The sequence below is a fragment of the Macaca fascicularis genome, chromosome 2 (assembly GCF_037993035.2).
Source record: "Macaca fascicularis isolate 582-1 chromosome 2, T2T-MFA8v1.1".
Classification (NCBI taxonomy): domain Eukaryota; kingdom Metazoa; phylum Chordata; class Mammalia; order Primates; family Cercopithecidae; genus Macaca; species Macaca fascicularis.
In genome coordinates, this window is record NC_088376.1 from 99,562,034 (window position 1) to 99,580,557 (window position 18,524).

Consider the following 18,524-nt stretch of genomic DNA (forward strand, 5'->3'; position numbering starts at 1 on the left):
GTTCTTTTATTTTTAAACATATAGCTAATTTAAAAAGACTATTGAAGAACAAAATTGATAAATACACCCAAGTGGAGAAATTTTAGGAACACTATAATTCGTGGATTTGCCATTTGTTTTTCCTTAATGAGGCCATCATATGGATGCTCAATGCATTTAGTGATGTGCAGATTCGGACCCTCTTGGACTCAGATACTTGGTTCTGTGAAGTAGTAGTGGGAACCCCATGGCCAGGGATTTATATTGCCGGGTTGGGGTGGTAGGGAGAAAGGCATACAACCACTGGAAGAGTAAGTACTTCCTAAATTAAAGTTATTTAGGAATAAACATTACTGGTTAAACCAGGGTCTTGTTTATAGCTTGCCAAGTATTTTCATGAATTTACTGACTTAAATATCTGATTTCATATATTTAGTAAATATTTACTATAAATCTAGTGAGTACTTAATGAATATTATATAATGACTAATAAATATTTTCTGATTTAAATGTAATGAAATATTATCAGCCTTTGAAGAAGGCCGTGGGGATAATTATCTTCATTTTACAGACAGGGATACCATGAGATATTCAGGTCACATAGAGTGAGGGGTGGAGGGTGACGATTCCGTGTTCTTCAGAACCTAGAGAATTTTCCAAGAGTCACTGAATTCTAGGTATGTCTTTCTCTAATTCACTGATGTCAAAAGAAGTATAAGCCATATGTGTAATCTAAAATATTCCCGTAATTACATAAAATGATAAAAAGGTGAAGTTAATTTTATTAATTGTTTTAGCCCAATATAGCCAACATATTATCATTTCAACATATAATCAATATGAAAGTTATGAGTGAGGTAGTTAATGGTTTTCTGTACTAGGTCTTTGAAATGTGGTGTGTATTTTACACTCACAGCACCTCTCGACTGAGACCAGCCACATTTCAAGGCCCCAGTAGCCTGCGTAGGGATTGGCTGCCGCATGGGAGAGTGTGGCTTCCATTCTTACAAGATCATTGTATAGCCCAGAAGGTGGCCGTCAGAGGGCTCTCTGGCCTCAAGGCTGGGCCTCCATCCTTGTGAGCTCATTCCCAGGGAGCTGTTGGGTGTGGGCTTCAGCAAGTTTCTGAACGCTGTAAACTTCTCATTTTCAGATGTCACTGTTGGAGCCTTCATGTCCGACAGCGTGGTTCTCCTCAGGTGAGAGGCCTCACTCTTGCTCCTTGAATTGTGCTGTTCAGGGTGAGGGATGGAGCCATTCGCCATTCATGGGCTCTTTCCTCTGTCCTGTTCCTTGTAGGCTGGAGGTGCTTAGTAAGTTGAAATGCTACCTTATTTTCTCATTCTAATTATTCTCTATCCCAGAGTTTCTATCTGTGGCCTTGAATGGCTTGCAGGTATGAGATGATAGCATCCTGGGAGCTTCTAGGTAGGGGTTGGGGTAGCCTAACTCTCTTAAGCCCTAAAGCTATTTGCCTTTGGCTAAGAACCTTCCATAATGTGCCATACAAATATTTTATTATTTCCTGCGGGTGCTGGGAAGCACTGTTCGTTTTATCTCTTCATCTGTACACCCTGCATTCTTACCTCCAGTCAGTCCACAACACCCTGGGGACCGGGAGCCTCCTGCCCGTTAGACAGCACGTCATTCCCTGTTGGCAGCAGAGGTGAAGGACATGAGCTGAGGCCCAGAGCTTGCTGAGGCCCGTGCAGTCTGGATCTCTCCTACAAAGGCCAGTGGGCCGCCGCCACCACCCGTGAACCCTCTCCAAATATTTCTAGCTGTATGAGTCAGAGGAGGCAGAATTACACTTTGGAGTGAGAGCCAATTCTTAGGTTTTGTTAATAACCTGATGGCAGAACTTTCTAAAATAGACTAGTAGGATCTCAGAGCTGGAAGGGATCCCAGAGGCCATGTAGTTCCATACCCCAGATCCTTCTTATTCAGCAGTACCTTCTGCTGGTCTCCACTGCAGGGCCACATAGCCTCTTGTTCTGAGTGAGATGCCTCACGAGTGGGAGCCCAGTTACTTCTAAGGGAACCCGCTTGCCCCAGGAACATTAAATCTTGAATTATTAAAGAGGCAGAAGAGCCTTGAGGTTGAATGTGAACTCAGGGGCCAGGTGGCCAGGTTCCAGCCCTGACTCCGCCCTTACTAGGTGAGTTTCCTGGGCAAGTGCTCTGACCTTTCTGTTTCAGGATTCTCCTCTGTTGGCCAGGACAGCAATACAGATGCTCCTTGACTTAGGATGGGGTTATTTCCAGATAAACCCATTCAAAGTCAAAACACGGTATTTTCAACTTAGGACGGGTTTGTCCAGATGTAGCCTCATGGTAAGTCAAGGAGTGTGCTGCATTCCTATGGCTTTCGCACCCTTGTGAAGTTGAAAAATCGTAAGTTGAACCATCATAAGTCAGGGACCACCTGCAGTATGTGTAAAATGTTCAGAACAGTGCCTGGTTTAACTGCTTAATAAATCTTAGCAAGTTTGATGTAAATTGGGTTAAATTTGCCTCCCTAAAATTCTGCTTCTCGGTCTTGTGTCTTTTACATAGCAGCCCTTTAGTATCTGAAGGGGGCAATTGTGTCCCCCAAGTGGTGACTTCACTAAGATAAGGCCTCCTTGGTTCCTGTAATTATTTCCCATGTGACTGGATTTTCACTTTCTTTATCAGCCCTTCCTCTGGATAAAACAGCTTTTGTGGCTCCAAATGATTGAGGTTAGATTTGTGAAGCTAGTTGCTCTAGTTAGTGCTTTCATGATGTCGTCTTTGCTCTCTTCACTATCCTGAGCGTCTTACTTTGGTTTGTCAGGATTCTTCTCAAATAAAACAAACACACTCCTCAACTTTTCACAGTTGAAAGCAGGCTTTTTTTTTTTCTTCTTCTTCTTCTTTTCTTTTTTTGAGACGGAGTCTTGCTCTATCACCCAGGCTGGAGTGCAGTGGTGTGATCTCGGCTCACCGCAACCTCTGCCTCCTGGGTTCAAGTGATTCTCCTGCCTCAGCCTCCTGAGGAGCTGGGATCACAGGTGCACACCACCATGCCTGGCTATTTTTAAAATATTTTTAGTAGAGATGGGGTTTCACCATGTTGATCAGGCTGGTCTCGAACTCCTAACCTTGTGATCCGCCTGCCTCAGCCTCCCAAAGTGCTTGGATTACAGACGTGAGCCACCACACCCGGGCCAACAGGCCCTCTTAAAACCGGGGCCATCTGGCTGAAGGTCCATCATATAGACTCTGCTTTCTCATCATTCTTGTATTTTTAAATCTTCCTGCTGTGAGCTTCAATCCAAAGAGGATTTTCTTTTTCTCTTCTTCATGGTGAGGGACAGCCTTCTCCAGGAGTTTGCTCACATATGGAGGTAAAGTAAAGTGAGGCAGTTACACAATGGGTGGGAGACCCCAGACTCCAGCCTGGGATGGAGGGTTGAATCTGGTGAGTTGGAGCTCAACAGGGACAAATGTAAAGTTATTCAAGAAGAACTCCAGGGAGAGCACATATCAAGAGAAGAGACCTAGGAGCGGAGCCTGGGGAGCCCTACCCTGAACAAGAGGCCAAGAGAAGGCCCAAGAAGAGTGGTTGGGCCATGACAGCTGTAGAGGAGCATGCAAGGATGTTGTGGTCACAATCATCCATTCTCTTATTCATTCAGCTAAGGTACATTGACCTGCTGAGATGCTGCCATGCATCAGATCCCGGGGATTTGATGGGGAACCTGACCTAGGCTGTGACCTTAGATTATAGCCAGGGAGCCATAGGCAACCAATGTTTGGTAAGCTCCTACCGCCTGCCTGGCACGGTGTGAGCACTTCATGTGTGTTCATTCTTTGTTGTTGTTTTCTTTCTGTATTAAGGTAGAATTTGCATACAATAAAATGCACCAATTTGAGTGTATGACTCCATGAGTTTTGACCACTGCATACATTGTGTGACTACCACCCCACCACAATAAAGAATACTTCTATCACCCCAGAGAGTTTCCTTGTGCCTCTGTCTACTCAGACCCCTCTCCTGATAGACAACCACTGTTCTGACTTCTATCACCATCGATCCATCTTGCCCATTCTAGAATTTCACATTGGTGGGAATATACACTATGGACTCTTTTGTTTCTGGCCTCTTTCAATCAGTGTGATGCATTTGAAATTTGTTCATGTTGGCATGTTGCTTGTTTTTCCCCTTACTGAGTAGCATTCCATTGACTGAATATCCTTGAGTTTGTTCATCCATCCTCTTGTTGACAGAACACATGATAACTCTTAGTCTTCTTAACAATCCATGACATGAGTGGGGGTGTTATCCCCATTTTATGGGTGAGGAGACCAAGGACATGCAGTTCTTATTAATATAAAACGGAAGGTGATTCCACATGGTGGTAGGTGCTATGAGGATTATAAGGCAGGGTTACTTGGTCGGGCAGTGGCATCAAAGTCAGCAGAAGGGCCAAGCAGAGTGAGGCCTGGGACTTGTCGGAGGTGGCAGGGGGAGGTCAGGGGTACCATTGGCCGTGGTGGCTCTAGAGAAGTGATGGGGCAAAAGCCAGATGGCAGTAGGTGGGTGAGAGAAGAAGCAAGAAAAGAGAGTGACTCCTGACTGCCTCTCCAGAAGCTTGGCTGCAAAGGAGCAAATGGGACCAGCAGGTAGTTCAGGGAGGTGTTTAAAGGATGGGAGGCTCTGGATCGGTGATTAGGCCAAGAACATCTTTGAGCCATTTTCTGGTCTCCCAAGTCCCTTACCCTCTTGGAAGAGATCAGAGGGGCTTCACCCTCGGCTTCACCTTCATCTATGTGAACCCTGATGCCCTGACCCTATGCCTAACCCCAAAGGTCCTGGAGAGGTTGAAGAGACAAGAGGGAGGATAGGAGGCTGCTCCAGGGATGAGGGATGGGGGGATGAGGTTGTTGAGAGTGATAGAATTCAGTACACAGGCTGAGGGTGAGGGGCCCTCATCTTCTGAGCCAGGCCCCAAGATAGGAATAAGGTCAGGGCAAGGTTCAGTTTGGGATGTGGATGAGGATGAAGCAGAGGGTGACCACCCTGGTCTATTCCAGGAGGACAAGGGAATCAGGGAGAGCAGGGAAGCCTTCAAAGACAAGCTAGAGCCCCTCAGAGAGGAAGCAAGGTGGGGCAGGTAAAGCGGTAGCTGAGCATGCTGCATGGGAGCATGGGAGACACCCAGCAGGTTGGGTGTCTGCAGGGGCAGCCATTGATAAAGTCCCAGGATTCAGCTGAGCAGCAGTGAACTAGAAGGCCTGGAGGCATCAGCTGACTGTGTTAAGTAGGGGCTTGGCTCGGTCTGGCCTAACAGTTAGATTTTGAGTTACTTTAGGTTTTGGGTGGGACTAGAAAAGCAGGGAGGGCTAGGAGACCATGCATGTACATGGACACATAGATACGTACTGCCCATTGTTTCTAACCCTCCTAAGGGCAGGAGGCCAGAGGTGCGTGGGTTAGGAATGCTATGGGCTGTAGCTAAGAGAAAACCTGACTGAGGCTTTCAACTATATGACCCCAAGTTAGCTCCCTGGAGGCAGGTGGCCCCAGGGCTGGCTTAGTAGCCTAACAATGTCACCAGGGGTGAAGGCTCTTTATCTGTCCTTGCCTTGCAGAAGGCCAAGGCACCTTGAGCAACGTATCAAAGGGCATCCCAACTGGTTGTATTATTTACCTGGAAGTGAAGTGTCAGGATTTGAACTGTCAGCCGTCAGGGAGAAGTGTTCCAGCTACCAGCTTCTTAAAACAAATAAAAGCCCTGAAAGCACTTGTGGTGCTGTCCTTGGGTGCCCCTTTGCTTTTATCTCAGAGGCTGGCACATTTGTAGGCAGGACTGTGAGACGCAGTCTCCCCTGCCCCCAGGAGTGCAGCTGACCCACTCTGCCCTCAGGAAGTTTGCTTCCCTCAGATTAGCTCCGGGGCAGGTCCTGTGTCAGGGTGATAGGCACACGGTGCTCTCCCATTGGAGGTCACAGGAAGTGATCAGAGAGGTCCCTGAAAGATTTCTGGGCTTTTCTTCATCCAAAAACAATACTTGGAGTTGAAACAAAAAGGTTGAAGGGAACTGATCTGACAGCTGTGGGAAGGAGATGTACCTGTGAGGGTCCCTGTGGTCCATTTCAAAGGATACTGTTTTTCCAACTTCCACTGAGGTCACTGTGTCTGGGCTGCCCACGTCTGTTTCCTGCTTGCTGCCCTGTCTTCTGCAGAGCTCTTCTGTGAGAGGAGGACTTGGCCTCCTCCCTGATGAGTGGCCCCTGGGGATGATGGGGTAAGCTAGGCTTTTCTTCTGTACCATGACCAGGCAGGTCAGGGACCATGCAGGGTGGAGACTGGCTCTCCATGGTACCTCTGTCCATCTGTGAGGCTTTGGACACTTGTGGTTTTCAGTCTCCTGGGCTGGAGTAAAATTTGTACTTATTTAATTAACAAGGGTTTTTGCACATTTATTATGGGAATGAGAGGATGAATTCACTGGATCCCAGCCCTTGCAGGGTGCTGCAGGCTGGTGGGGCAGGTTTGGAAATAGACAATGACTCTTCACCTTAGTAAGTGGGGGCCAGGGGTGTGTGTATAGAGCTGGAAGCACAGAGAGGGAGGATGCCTAACTGTCAGGGGTACTAGGGAAGGCTTCCTCAGGGTGGGAACATTTGAGCTGGCTGTTGAAAGGTCAATGGGGTTTTATAGGGTGTCCACTGGCATCTGCACAATCACACTGGCCAGGGGTAAGATATCCACTTTCTGATTTATTTCTAGTATCCTATAAGGATGAACCCAGAAGAAAATGGAAAGACTAAGGTGTTGGCCTTCTTTCAGGCACTGCTATTGTCTGACTTCCGTTTGTTCTGCAGCCAGATTTGCTCTGGGAGTCCTGCAGTTCCACTGCATCTGTCACCACTACTCTCTGTTGACCCGATCTCCCAGCATGGTGGCAGCAGTGGAGTCCCCTCACCCCATCTGTGCCTCGTGTCTCTTCACTTCCTTTGTTCGCCCAGATTTTCCTTAACGCTTTCTTCCCTTGGAGTTGGTGTGGGTCATCATTCCCATCCGCCCTGTCACCCTGGGCTCTCTTTGAGGGATCGTTGTACACAGGGGGGTCATTGTTCTCAAGCCACAAATGCCCCTTAATCTTGTTATGTCACCCCAGTGGTGTGAAGGCTGGGGCTCCTTAGAGGTAAAAGGGTTCCTCTGTGAGGTCTGGAGGGAAAAGGTCGAGTGGTAGCTTAGGTGAATGCTGCCTGAGCAGATGTCTGCAGTGGGAGCAGAATGGTGTTATTTACTCTTAATTTTTGTGGGATGTCTCTGGGGAGCCCAGGGGTGCTGTCCATTCATCAAGCACTGGGGGATGGTCCACAGCAGGGAGGAGAGTGTGGCTATTTATTGAGTTTCATTTGGTTTTGAGACTGGGCAGGTTGATTTCTTCTGCTCTGAAGCACTTTGCTATTACCAGCTGGGACTCTACTAATCAAGTTCTTTTAGAAAAATACCCAATGAATTGGTGGTGGTAAATGAAGGAGGAGGTTTGACCAACTGGATGGGGCTAGAACATTGCAGTTCATGCTCATAATGGCAGCAAATGCTTGAGGGAATCCTTGAGTATGCATCTCTTTCTCGAATCATGGCATCTGCTTTAGGAAATCCTCTTAAATGTATTCTTACCTCCCTAGTAAAATGGAAATCGGAACTTAATTGGTAAAATTTTAAATAATTATCCAGCATCTGGTGGTTCATTTATGGCTTCAACCAGATGTGTTTTATTAACAAACTTACTTTTATTATTGGGAAGCTAACTATTAATTTACTAGGCAATATGCCACTTCTAAAATCAGAAAAAAATGCTCACAGAACATACTAGCCCTTCTCTCTTGGGATATTTCATGCTTTAAGTAAATCCTGGGTTGAAGGCCTAGGATTTATCCTGTTGGTCTAGTTCTTGTTTGATTCTGAGAGCTGCTCCTTACCATGACTAAGTCACCTTCCTCTCTTGCCCTGCAGAGCAAGGCCTGTCATTACGATGGATGTCGCCATCTTCCTCCCGGGCTCCATCAACATCACGGCGCCTCAGTGTCACGACGGACAGCAGCCTGTGAACTGCCTGAACGTCACCACCTGCTTCAGCTTCCGTGGCAAACACGTTCCAGGAGAGATTGGTAATGAGCCACCAAGTCAGGGCTCAGGATACCCGTTTAGCTGGAGTGGGCTGGTGGGATATTTCCGATGTTTCCTGTCGCTGTTCCTCCCAGCTGGTTTTGCAGGCAGCAGGCACACAGGCTGGACATCCTTTCCCTCTGAGGTTCCTCCCCTTTCCTTTCCTGCTTATCAACATGTTTGTTTTTTTTTTTGTTGTTTTTTTTTTTTTTGAGACGGAGTCTCGCTCTGTCGCCCAGGCTGGAGTGCAGTGGCTGGATCTCAGCTCATGGCAAGCTCTGCCTCCTGGGTTCACACCATTCTCCTGCCTCAGCCTCCCGAGTAGCTGGGACTACAGGCGCCCACCACCTCGCCCGGCTAGTTTTTTGTATTTTTTAGTAGAGACGGGGTTTCACCGTGTTAGCCAGGATGGTCTCGATCTCCTGACCTAGTGATCTGCCCGTCTTGGCCTCCCAAAGTGCTGGGATTACAGGCGTGAGTCACCGCACCCGGCCTCAACATGTTTCTAATATCTCACAACCTCCAGCTCTAGGACAAATAATGTTGGACCCCAAGCATTCTTTCTCCAAATATGAGGGCCAGACTGAAGCCTCATTGGACCACAGGTCCTATGGGACTGGTGGAGATATAATGCCCGGAGCCTGGCCCTTATGGAATGCTGGAGCAGTCAGAAAGCAGAAGTGACAGGACTTTTTAGGCTCCTCATTGAGCTTGTAGCATCAGCCAGATGTCAGGGGGCTTATAACATTTACTATGGAATTAGAGACCAAAGACGGTCTCTAATGACGGATGGTGGGATTGGGATTCTGGTGTTACAGAGGCTTAGGTTTCTAAAAGAGGGGTGCTGCTTTGGCAGCTCAGAATTGAAAAGAGGCCGGCATTGTCCTGACAGCTGGTAACTGTCCCTGCCATTTGTCTGGGGAAAATTGACTTGCTAGCCTAGCTCTAGAGGCTGGATTAAACCCCAGAACAAGATAGGGCCACTGTTGATTAGAATTCAGAGCACGTGGTCACCTGAAGGAACTGAATCTGGAGCTTTATGCATATTACTAGGTGCTTCATTTTTATTTAAAAGGCTGATTTAATAATAGAAAGAAAAACTTCAGGCAAACAAAAACATCAGCAGGGACCTGGACCTACTGACGTTCTTAGATATTTTTAATATCATGAGTGACTCCTTTTGCTACTCACAGTGTAGCCCCTGGCCTAGCAGTGTCAGCATCACTGGGAACTTGTTAGAAATGCAGGACTTTGGGCCCTACTTTGGACTTCTGAATCAGAATCTGCATTTTTGCAAGAGCCCCACAAGATTCCCGTGCACATTTAAGTTTGAGAAGCACTGCTCTGGAGCAGACATGTGTGCACACACGCCCACTCATGCAAAAATGTTTACATGAGCTAGTTCATTCCTCAGCCACACCTCAAATGTTCTACCTTATTTAATATGTTCATCCTTCTTGGCTAACTGTCTCATTGGCAATTTCTCTTGATCTTTAGGTATATTGAATGAGCTCAACGATTAAACATATTTATTTATATCATTTTTTAAAAAGAGCTTAGAAATTTCAACATTGAATGAAACCATACAATAAAACTTGGGAATTGGTTAGTGAGGGAGGATTAACAACATTTTCTTGTGTAGCTCAGTGAGAAAGAGCAGCTCACTCAAGATCACACAGCTGTTGTTGAAGCCAGGAGTTGAATTTGTATCTTGTGATACTTAGTTTTGCTTTCTAACAACTGTTTCTCACCACCTCCCTAATTGTTTAAGATACTACAGTCTTAAGGAAAAAAGCTTTCTCATAGTTCTGGGACTCGTGTATCCTCCACATAATTAGGCGGTCTGTCTTCTGTCCAATGCCAGCTCATGATATAGTTGGACTCTGTTAAGAAACATTTTTAAAGAATGAAGGTGAATTTTGATACACATGAGAATGAGAACTATTCTAGAACTCTCAGAAAGGGCAAACGATTGATCGTTTCTGTGTGTGTTCATTTGACAAATACTTATTATGTATCCACATGTGCTGGGCACTGGAGATGACAGTCCTGTCCTCATGGAGCTTCTAAAGGGAGTTACAAAGAGTTTCTACTATTTTGGCCTTGAAGCAGTATTAGACAGCTTTCACTTCTCGCTGCTGTGAAAGTGAAGGTAAATTGGTGTAGCTGAAGCAGAGAAGAAGAAACCAAGATGCAAGTTAGAGCAAGAGTGATTCAGAGCATGAGGCAAGTGGTGGAGCAAACTCTGATTTGAAGATTCATGAGCTGAGTGCAGAGGAGGTGTGGGTGCCTCCTCATGCTGTTCCCGACCAGTGGCTCTTTCTGGGGCCCCATCTAGTGTGAGCCTTTCACAGACTGCTAAGCACAATTAGAATGAAGGTCTAGGCTTAGCCATAGCCTCTGAAATGTTGGGGCAAAGTGGCAGAGGCAGGCAGTTTGATGGCATCTTGTACTGTACCTTGTGGGCAATGCGGAGCAACCTGGCTGATATCCGACGTGAGGTGGGGCCCATTCAGCACCCGTGCACCCTCCCATTAATTTCCCTTCCCTATCCTCCATCTGCCATATGCGTTCATAGATAAAGTCAAACATTCCTTTACACTCTAAGGGTGTGTTTCCCCGACAATCAGACTTAAAGGGGATGGTAGCTGGAGACTTTTGGTATCTCAATATAACAAGGCAATGTAGAAAATTACTCATCCCCAACATGTTTCTGTCACTTTCTCTGGCATTCATATCTCAATCTTTGCAGTAGAAAGAGAAATGCAGAAATCTGCCAAAAAATATGCTGCCAGAGAAATGGAGAGTTTGGGGAGGGAAAAATGGGCAGGCCTTATGGAAATGTGATAGGAAATGAGGTGGAGGTGAAAGGTCAGGTAGCTGTGGGGATCCAGCTCTGGGTGAGGTGTCCTAGAGTTCAGCAAGGAAGGCGGCCTCTTGGCTCTGCACAGTTGGGAAGGTCAGTCTTCAGATGGCAGAAGGATGGGCACTTCGAGGACACAGATACCCTCCACCCCCCTCCAGGTTCAGCAGAGGGTGCTGGCCAACTCTGTGTCATCTCCAGGCCTCCGCATCAGGAACCTACGACTGGGACACCAGGTTACCAGCCTTCCTCCTCTCTGTGCTGGCAGCTGCAGAGGAACCATGTGGATGATGACTTTGTCCATGGAATGCCTGGTGAATGAGTGCCAGCCCTGGGCAGGCCTTCCAGGCACCTCTCAATGGCTGCATATCCTGGGCCAAGTTTGTTAGCAGGATGGCTGCATTTGGGCAGAACAATACACAGATACCTGTGGTGGGCTAGGTACCACTGTCAGAAGTGGTATCTTCTGTGGTATTTATCTGCTGCCATCTTCAGCCACATGATCTGCCCTCTGAGGATGGTTTTGAGAGCCATAAGCAGTTAATGTTAGTCTTGTGCCTTTAGTTTCTTCTTCTCTAACTGGCAGCATTCAAGCCCATGTACAGAGAAGGGACACCAACTGCCTCTTCATTTCCTGCTTTAGAAATGGGAGACCACAGTGCCTACTTGGTCATGGGAGTATTCAGGACCAGCTCATTAGCGGGACACAAGCTGCTGTGGCCTCTGGAAATACTGTAGGAAATACAGACTTTCTCTGTAGGAGGTGAATCTGCCTTGGCCTCTGAAACAGGCAGAGTCCAGTCAGGAAAACAGAAACCGTACCAGTTATTTTAACAGAAGACATTTAGCACTGGGAATGGGTTAAACAGGTCATGGAGGACCTGGGAGTAACTACAGGAAGCAGCTGCCGCCTCCAGGTCTGCACCAGTGTATCTCAAAGTGTGGTCCCAGACCAGCTGCATCAGCATCACCTGGAATCTCGTTAGACATGCAAATTCTGACCAGAAACTCTGAAGGTGGGACGCAGCATCTGTGTTTTTACAAGCCTCCAGATGGGTTCCATTTGAGAACACTGCTCAAGGTTATACTTGGGGTTAAACACTTCCTTGGGGTTATCAGAACCTGTGAGCTCAGAGGAGGGGCCCTGTGGAGCTAGGACCTGACCCTCTGAGGAGGGGTTGGTGCTGCTGATCTCTCTGAGGGGGTGCAGTGAGGCTGGCTCTGGGAGAATGGGGGGAAGTCTGAAAACTAGAATTAACTGCTATTGGGACCAGCTGCCATGAGAAACTGTTGCTGGGATAAGCTGCTAGGAATAGGAAGCAGGAAGGAAGGAGCGAGTCCCTTTGCCCTCCTCCAGCCTTGCAGGCTCCCTCCGATGCTTCATATTAGCTGAGCCTCACAGAGAGCCTCTGGCAAAACAAATGAGGTTTGCAGGGTTCCAGTCCCAGTGTCACAGTGCAGAGTAGGGAAGGGTAGGTTGGAGCTGAGGACAACAGCCTCATAAACCAGCACAGTGAGCATCCAGTTACACCGAGTTGCTGAATCCCTGTTGGGTCATTCAATAAAATAATAATAATCAAGGTCCTACAGAGTGCCAGACACCCTACTTAGCTTGGGGCACAGAGCAGTGAACAGGACAGGCAAAGTCCTTGCCCTCATGGAGCTGGCATCCTAGTGGGAGGGGGGCAGGCAGACCGGACAAAAACAACCAGCTGCTCCCTTGCTCACTCTTCTAGATGAGTTCCGGGCCCCTTGTGTGGCAGGCACTGTGCTTAGCACTGGGACCCAGACACAGACTTCTCCCTCTGACTGTGGGCTCCTCCAGGAATAGGTTTACAACATATTTCATAAAGTACTTTAAAATAGGAGTTCTGCCTGTCCCTAATAGTATTATTAATCTCTTCATTCTTGGCCTGGAAACAGCCTGTCGCCTCTTGGAGCCTCCTAGCTAGCACAGGTGAAGGTGGTAAATGCTTTGCCTAAGGGGACCCTGCCCCTTACCCATGGGCGGTGCTTGTACCTACTCACTGGCCAGGCTGAAGCCTAAACTTAACTTGTCAATCTCTGGAGGCTGGGAATCAAGCTGGCAGTTCTGGGCTCTCACCAGAGTGTGAAACAAAAACCAGGAAGGGACGCTCTCTGAGTGATTGCATTTTGCACTCTGACCCAGTGCTCCCGTGTTTCCATGGTTCTCAGCCTGAAAAAGCTGTGAGCAAGTGGAATACCTGCCCTGCCTCCAGACACACAACTGAGCCCAGGTCCTGAGAGATGGCACCAAGGTCATCCACACTAATAGAAATAGGATTGAAACCAGGTGACTTGTTTCCAAAGCCTTCCTCTGTCTTTAGGGGTGCATTTTTGCTTGGGAGAATGTTTGCACACAGCATTCTCTGAGCTCCTTCTGGTCTCTTGAGTAGCATCGAAATGGGATAATAAGGTAAATCCATTTGAGGTGAGGAATGGGTAGCCTAGTCTAATAATTACTACCTCATTCTTTTGCAGGACAGAATTTAGGAAAGCTAGTAAAGTTTCCCCCTCTCATGGGAAACTCTAAGGGAAGCTCAGAGTAACTTGGGAAGGAAAATTTGTTAGAATTTCACAGCTGAAATCTTGTTCTGATGGAGAGCGGGAATTAATCAAAACTTGCTGGGAGAGACCAGAGCCAGAGTTGATGAGAGACAGCTGGCTCCCTCCTGGCCCAGGCCCGTGCAGGGGGCCCCCTCGGGAAGCAGCTGGGGGCAGGGCAGGGAGGTGGCTGAAAGTATTACTCGGGGCTGATCAGCTTTTCCATCACCATGACATCATTCGACATGGCAGGGACACAAGCTGCCAGAAGGAAAAACCTAAAGATGTGAAATGTGCTGTTGGAGCAGGCCCTAATCAGAACCAGCACCCTTCCAGGGACAGACGGGGGCTGGCCAGGCTGGCTTGCATCAGGGCCGGCTGTGGGCAACTCAGACAGCCTGATGCATCCACCTTCCCAGGGCCCTGACCGCGGAGCCCAGGCAGCTGATCGGCTGCTTCCTGGACATGTCCTCTGCTTCGCTTTCCACCAGACCCTTTACCAGTGGGTGCTGGTAAAACTACCTGTTGCCCTCAGGGCTTTGGAATGAGTGGTCGGCATTTCTTCTTGCCTCCTCAGGCAGGGTTTCTCATTGTGACTCTTGCTTTCTTCTAGAGGAGAGAGTCTGTTATAGAACTAACTTCCTTTGGGGTAATTTAAAATGTCAAAATTTAAATCAAGGAAAAGTACTAAGTAGGCAGTTCTAGAGATGAAATGCTTCCAGAATGATTGCACTTGGTGAATTGGATAATTCGTTGTGTCTGTGACTGTATGTTTTAACATTTTAGAGAAATCTGAAAGGTTAATGTGCTGGCATGCACACACCCTGCTTGAGTGGAGCAGCAGTTGCTTTGTCCTCAGCTCGGTTTCTGTGAACTGTGAGCTGTTTCTCTCTCCCTTGAGTTGCAAGAGATCAGTACTTCCGGATCAGTACTTCCGCAGTGAGATGAAACTTTGGAGGAGTAAAGTTGGTGTTTGTAAATTGCCTAGCACAGTGCTTGGCACACATTGCAGGTTGAATTTATTCGCTTTTCCTGACTTACCCTGTGTTAATATGGGTTCTCCCCAAAACAGAGCCTGGGTCAAGGATCCAAGTGCATGTGGTTGATGCACAAATGATCCCAAGAAGTACCAGTAAGGAAATGGGACAGTGAGACAGGAAAGGAAGGCAGCTACAGACCTCAGGCTTCTCCAGAGAAACAGAATGGAGAGAGAAAGAAATGGATTAGTTGGTTGATTTTCAGGAATCGGGTTATGAGATTATGAGGTCTGGGAAGTCTGAATTTTTCAGGGCAGGCCAGTAGGCTGGAGACTCAGGGAAGAGTTGACGTTGCAGCTCAAGTCTGAAAGCAGTCTAAAAGCAGTTTATTTTTTTGGGAACCTTAGTCTTTTAAAGTCTTCACCTGATTGGATAAGGCTTGCCCACATTTTGGAGGGTAATCTACTTTATTCAAAGTCTACTGATTTAAATGTTAATCTAATCTAAAAAAATACCTTCTCAGTAACATCTAGATTGCTGCTTGACCATCTAGATTGCTGGATACTGTGGCCCAGCCAAGTTGACACATAAAATTAACCATCAGAGCAGACAAACAGAGGGTGTATTACTGAGCAGGTTACCACTGTGGGCAGCTGGAGCTCAATCCTGCTGGAGAACCCTGGGAGTCAGTGTAGACCATGCCCCAGAGTTACCCCCCATCAAGGGGCAAGGGAGCTGGGGCCCTGCATTATGGAGGGCTGCTCTGGGGACTGGAGTTCCCTGGCACTCCTGGCTTGCCATGCACGTGGACAGAGCCACTAGAGAAAGCCCTCAGGAGAAGAGAGGCAGTCACTTGCTGTTGCAATTTGGGCCGGACAACAGAGAAATGGTAAAAGCCAAGAGGATATGGGTGGGGGAGCAATACCATCCGTTCCATCTTCCTGTGTTCCTTTCCACCCAGGTTTTCTCTGAGCTCAGCTAGTTCATCTCCGGCAAGATAGTCCAGTCTCGCTGTTCTCTCCATTGTCTCCCTTCCTGAGGGAAGGCAGCTGTGGTTCTTTCACCTGGAAAGGAGGCTGGTCAGGGGACCCCGAGGAGAGTCTGCTCAGCAGCTGCCTCCACCACATTGCTTCACTCAGCTGTGGCCTCTGGCTTGTCTTCCAGCAATGTGCATCTCTAGCCATGACCTTGCTTAAACAAACTTGGAAATTCTCTTCATTTAAATTTAACCTTTCTTACTTCTGGGCAGTTGTTCAGGGAAGTTGTGATCAGTAGAAAGTAAATTGGCCAGATCTCTACACTTGTTTGGACCTGCTATCCATGCATTCAAAAAAAATGGGAGGTTTTGGTCAAGTAATGTACAACATGCACGAAGAACAAATGTGGCAAGAATAGCCTGGTACCAGAGATTAAGGGAGTTCTGGATTCAGCTCTTTGGTGGGTGGTTCTCTGGCCTGGAGCAAGTCTTGTTCCCTTTTGGAGCCTCAGTTCCCTCATCTTAAAAAATGAAGGTTTTTGAGCTTAGTGGTCTCCAGGATTGCCTCAAAGCTTTGCCAGTCTGAATCTATCACTTTTCTTGCTGTTGTCCCTGTTGAGGTTGGTGTGTGACACTTGCACAGGCACCAGTGTTTTCTGTGTGGGAGCACTTTCCTATATGCATTATTTTCTTCTTAATAATGGCACCTCCTGAGAGTATCCAGGTCTCAGGTCCCTTCTGGTGACACAGCCTTGCCTTGTAAGTCAGCTGTTTGCTGGCGTTAAACAAGTTGGGGCAGACGGCTCTGCTGACTAGGAATTTGCCAGCTCGGCATGGCAAGATCCCTGAGATGGCAGAGGCCCAGGGAGGCCATTAGAAGCATCAAAAATATGCCCTGCGGCAGGTGCAGAATGCCGTTCAGGTCACCTTCCTCTCTCTCTGTTCATACCTCCCCTGGTGGCTGATCCCTTTGATGTCATTAAAAGCCAGAGTCTTCCCTAATGCCTGACTTCACTTACTTAAATGCCAGTGGGCTCGGGGCTGCTTGTTACTGATGCAAAGCCCCCAGCTTCTAAGAGAGAGGTGTGTGGAGACAGGGCGGGGCTGGGTCATCCGCCTTCTGTTGCTCAGCCATCTCATCTGGTCATTCCGGGTACAGAGATTCCTGTTCTCTTACTTTAAAAATAACATATTTCCTTGAATCCCCAAAACAGTTAAAAAATAAAAAGGGTTACGGAGGGGATGATGTCTGGCACAGAAAAGCAGTAAAATAGGTGTATTGACACTAAAGTCGTATTTCTATAATGAAATACATACCTATCTATTTACTTATTGACTCTGAAATAACAGAGGTAGATCCTTTCAGGTTTATCTAGCATGCATTTGATACTGTGATCATCTTTTCTTTCTTTGTTTCTTTTTTTTTTTTTTTTAATTCAAGACTGTGTTACAGAAGTTCTGCCATCTGGCATTACACATTCAGGTATAGTGGGTGAGTTATTCTTTGCAGGAGAGGACCTCAGTACAGGCCCTACCGTGGTCATAGTTTTGTTGAAAGGATAGGCACTACAAAATGTTTGATAACCATACTCGGCTACCTGGGAATTAAGGCAACTCCAGCCTTCATCTGGGTTCCTGTGCATGTAAACTACCTGAAGACAGGAGTTTATGCCTGCGTTGTTCATTGGTGTATCCCCTCTACCTACAGCGGTGCCTTGCCTATAGTCAGTGCTCAGTAAACGATGGCGGGCACATGGTCCAGTCCATGTACTGGTTATAGAGCATGACTCAGCTTCGTTGAGATGAGTTAAAATTATCAGACGAGATGGTTCCCTTGTGTTGGGCATAAACCATGTGCTTTATAGAAGTCAGTGTTACACAAAGCCTTGATAATTTCACAGCTTCTGGTAATGTTCTGTACGTTTGTCATGATGTTTTGCTTGTCAGGACACTAACCTGTGTTGGATACATCTCATTGTTGATGTGCATATTGCTGGCTCAGTTGATACCTCATGATGGCATGAGGTTTAAATCAGGGAGAGTCGTGAAGTATGACACACAGAGAGTCATTAGAAAGGCAGAGGACATCTTGCTTCTCTCTCGATTCTTTGAGCACTCTGGCTGTGTGCTGCTCTCTGAGCAAGTCTCGGCTTGGGGCTGCAGTCTCCTGCCATGGAAGGGTCTAGGTATCGTATGAGATGTGCATGTGATCCCGTGACGAGGAAAAGAGGTGGCCTCATGACAGTGTGTCTGTCCTTGCTGACATTTTGACCTCTCATTTATTGGCAGGCCTGAATTATGTTCTGACGGCTGACGTGGCCAAAAAGGAGAAGGGCCAGCTGCCCAGGGTCTACTTTGTGCTTCTGGGAGAGACGGTGGGTCAGGTCACAGAGAAGCTGCAGCTGACTTACATGGAGGAGACGTGTCGTCACTACGTGGCCCATGTGAAGGTCAGTCCTCTCCTCCTTTTTATCCTCAAACTTTGATCTCTGCAGATGTTCATTTGGAGCTGGTAGAAACTACTTTTATTATGTATTATGTATGCTCTTCCAAAATTTTATTTCACAGGGAGGAGTGTATCCATTTCTTCTTTTCTTTTAAAGTTGGCCTCTGACAGCCCTTTTGTTTATCTTACTGTGTTGATTTCAGCCTTTAAGGGGGGTTGTGGTAGTCTAGGAGACCAGTGATGGTCCCTGACTTTGACTTGTTCTTTTCAGAGGTTTCTCATCCTCTCCCCTCTATAAGGCTCAGTAGTCTTTTCAGAGGAGAGCCTTGGAAGCACATGCCTCTAGGTCTGCAGTGATGCTGGATCACACTGCACCTGATGCCTTTCTCAGTGGTCTACTACAAATTAGCTCATGGTCACAGTTAAGACATGTAAAAACTGATTGGACTAGATTTTTCCCCTTTGACTACTTTCTATTTATTTTAGGAATGCATTTTTTGGCAACCTTTCCCCTCGCACTCTAAATAAACTTGCAAATGTTTTTCTCCTCTTGAAATTGTTTGTTAAAT

The 18,524-nt window shown here is 47.1% G+C and overlaps 1 protein-coding gene across 3 annotated transcripts in view; it reads left to right on the forward strand.

The window, feature by feature from the left end:
* ITGA9 (integrin subunit alpha 9) overlaps positions 1 to 18,524 on the forward strand; it is a 385,385-nt gene that overhangs the window by 80,002 nt on the left and 286,859 nt on the right. For all 3 annotated transcript variants that reach the window (XM_005546647.5, XM_074031685.1, XM_045386478.3), the window contains 3 exons: positions 1,133 to 1,178; positions 7,976 to 8,130; positions 17,799 to 17,959. In XM_005546647.5, coding sequence (XP_005546704.2) covers positions 1,133 to 1,178; positions 7,976 to 8,130; positions 17,799 to 17,959 — 362 coding nt within the window. The remainder of the gene's footprint in view (positions 1 to 1,132; positions 1,179 to 7,975; positions 8,131 to 17,798; positions 17,960 to 18,524) is intronic.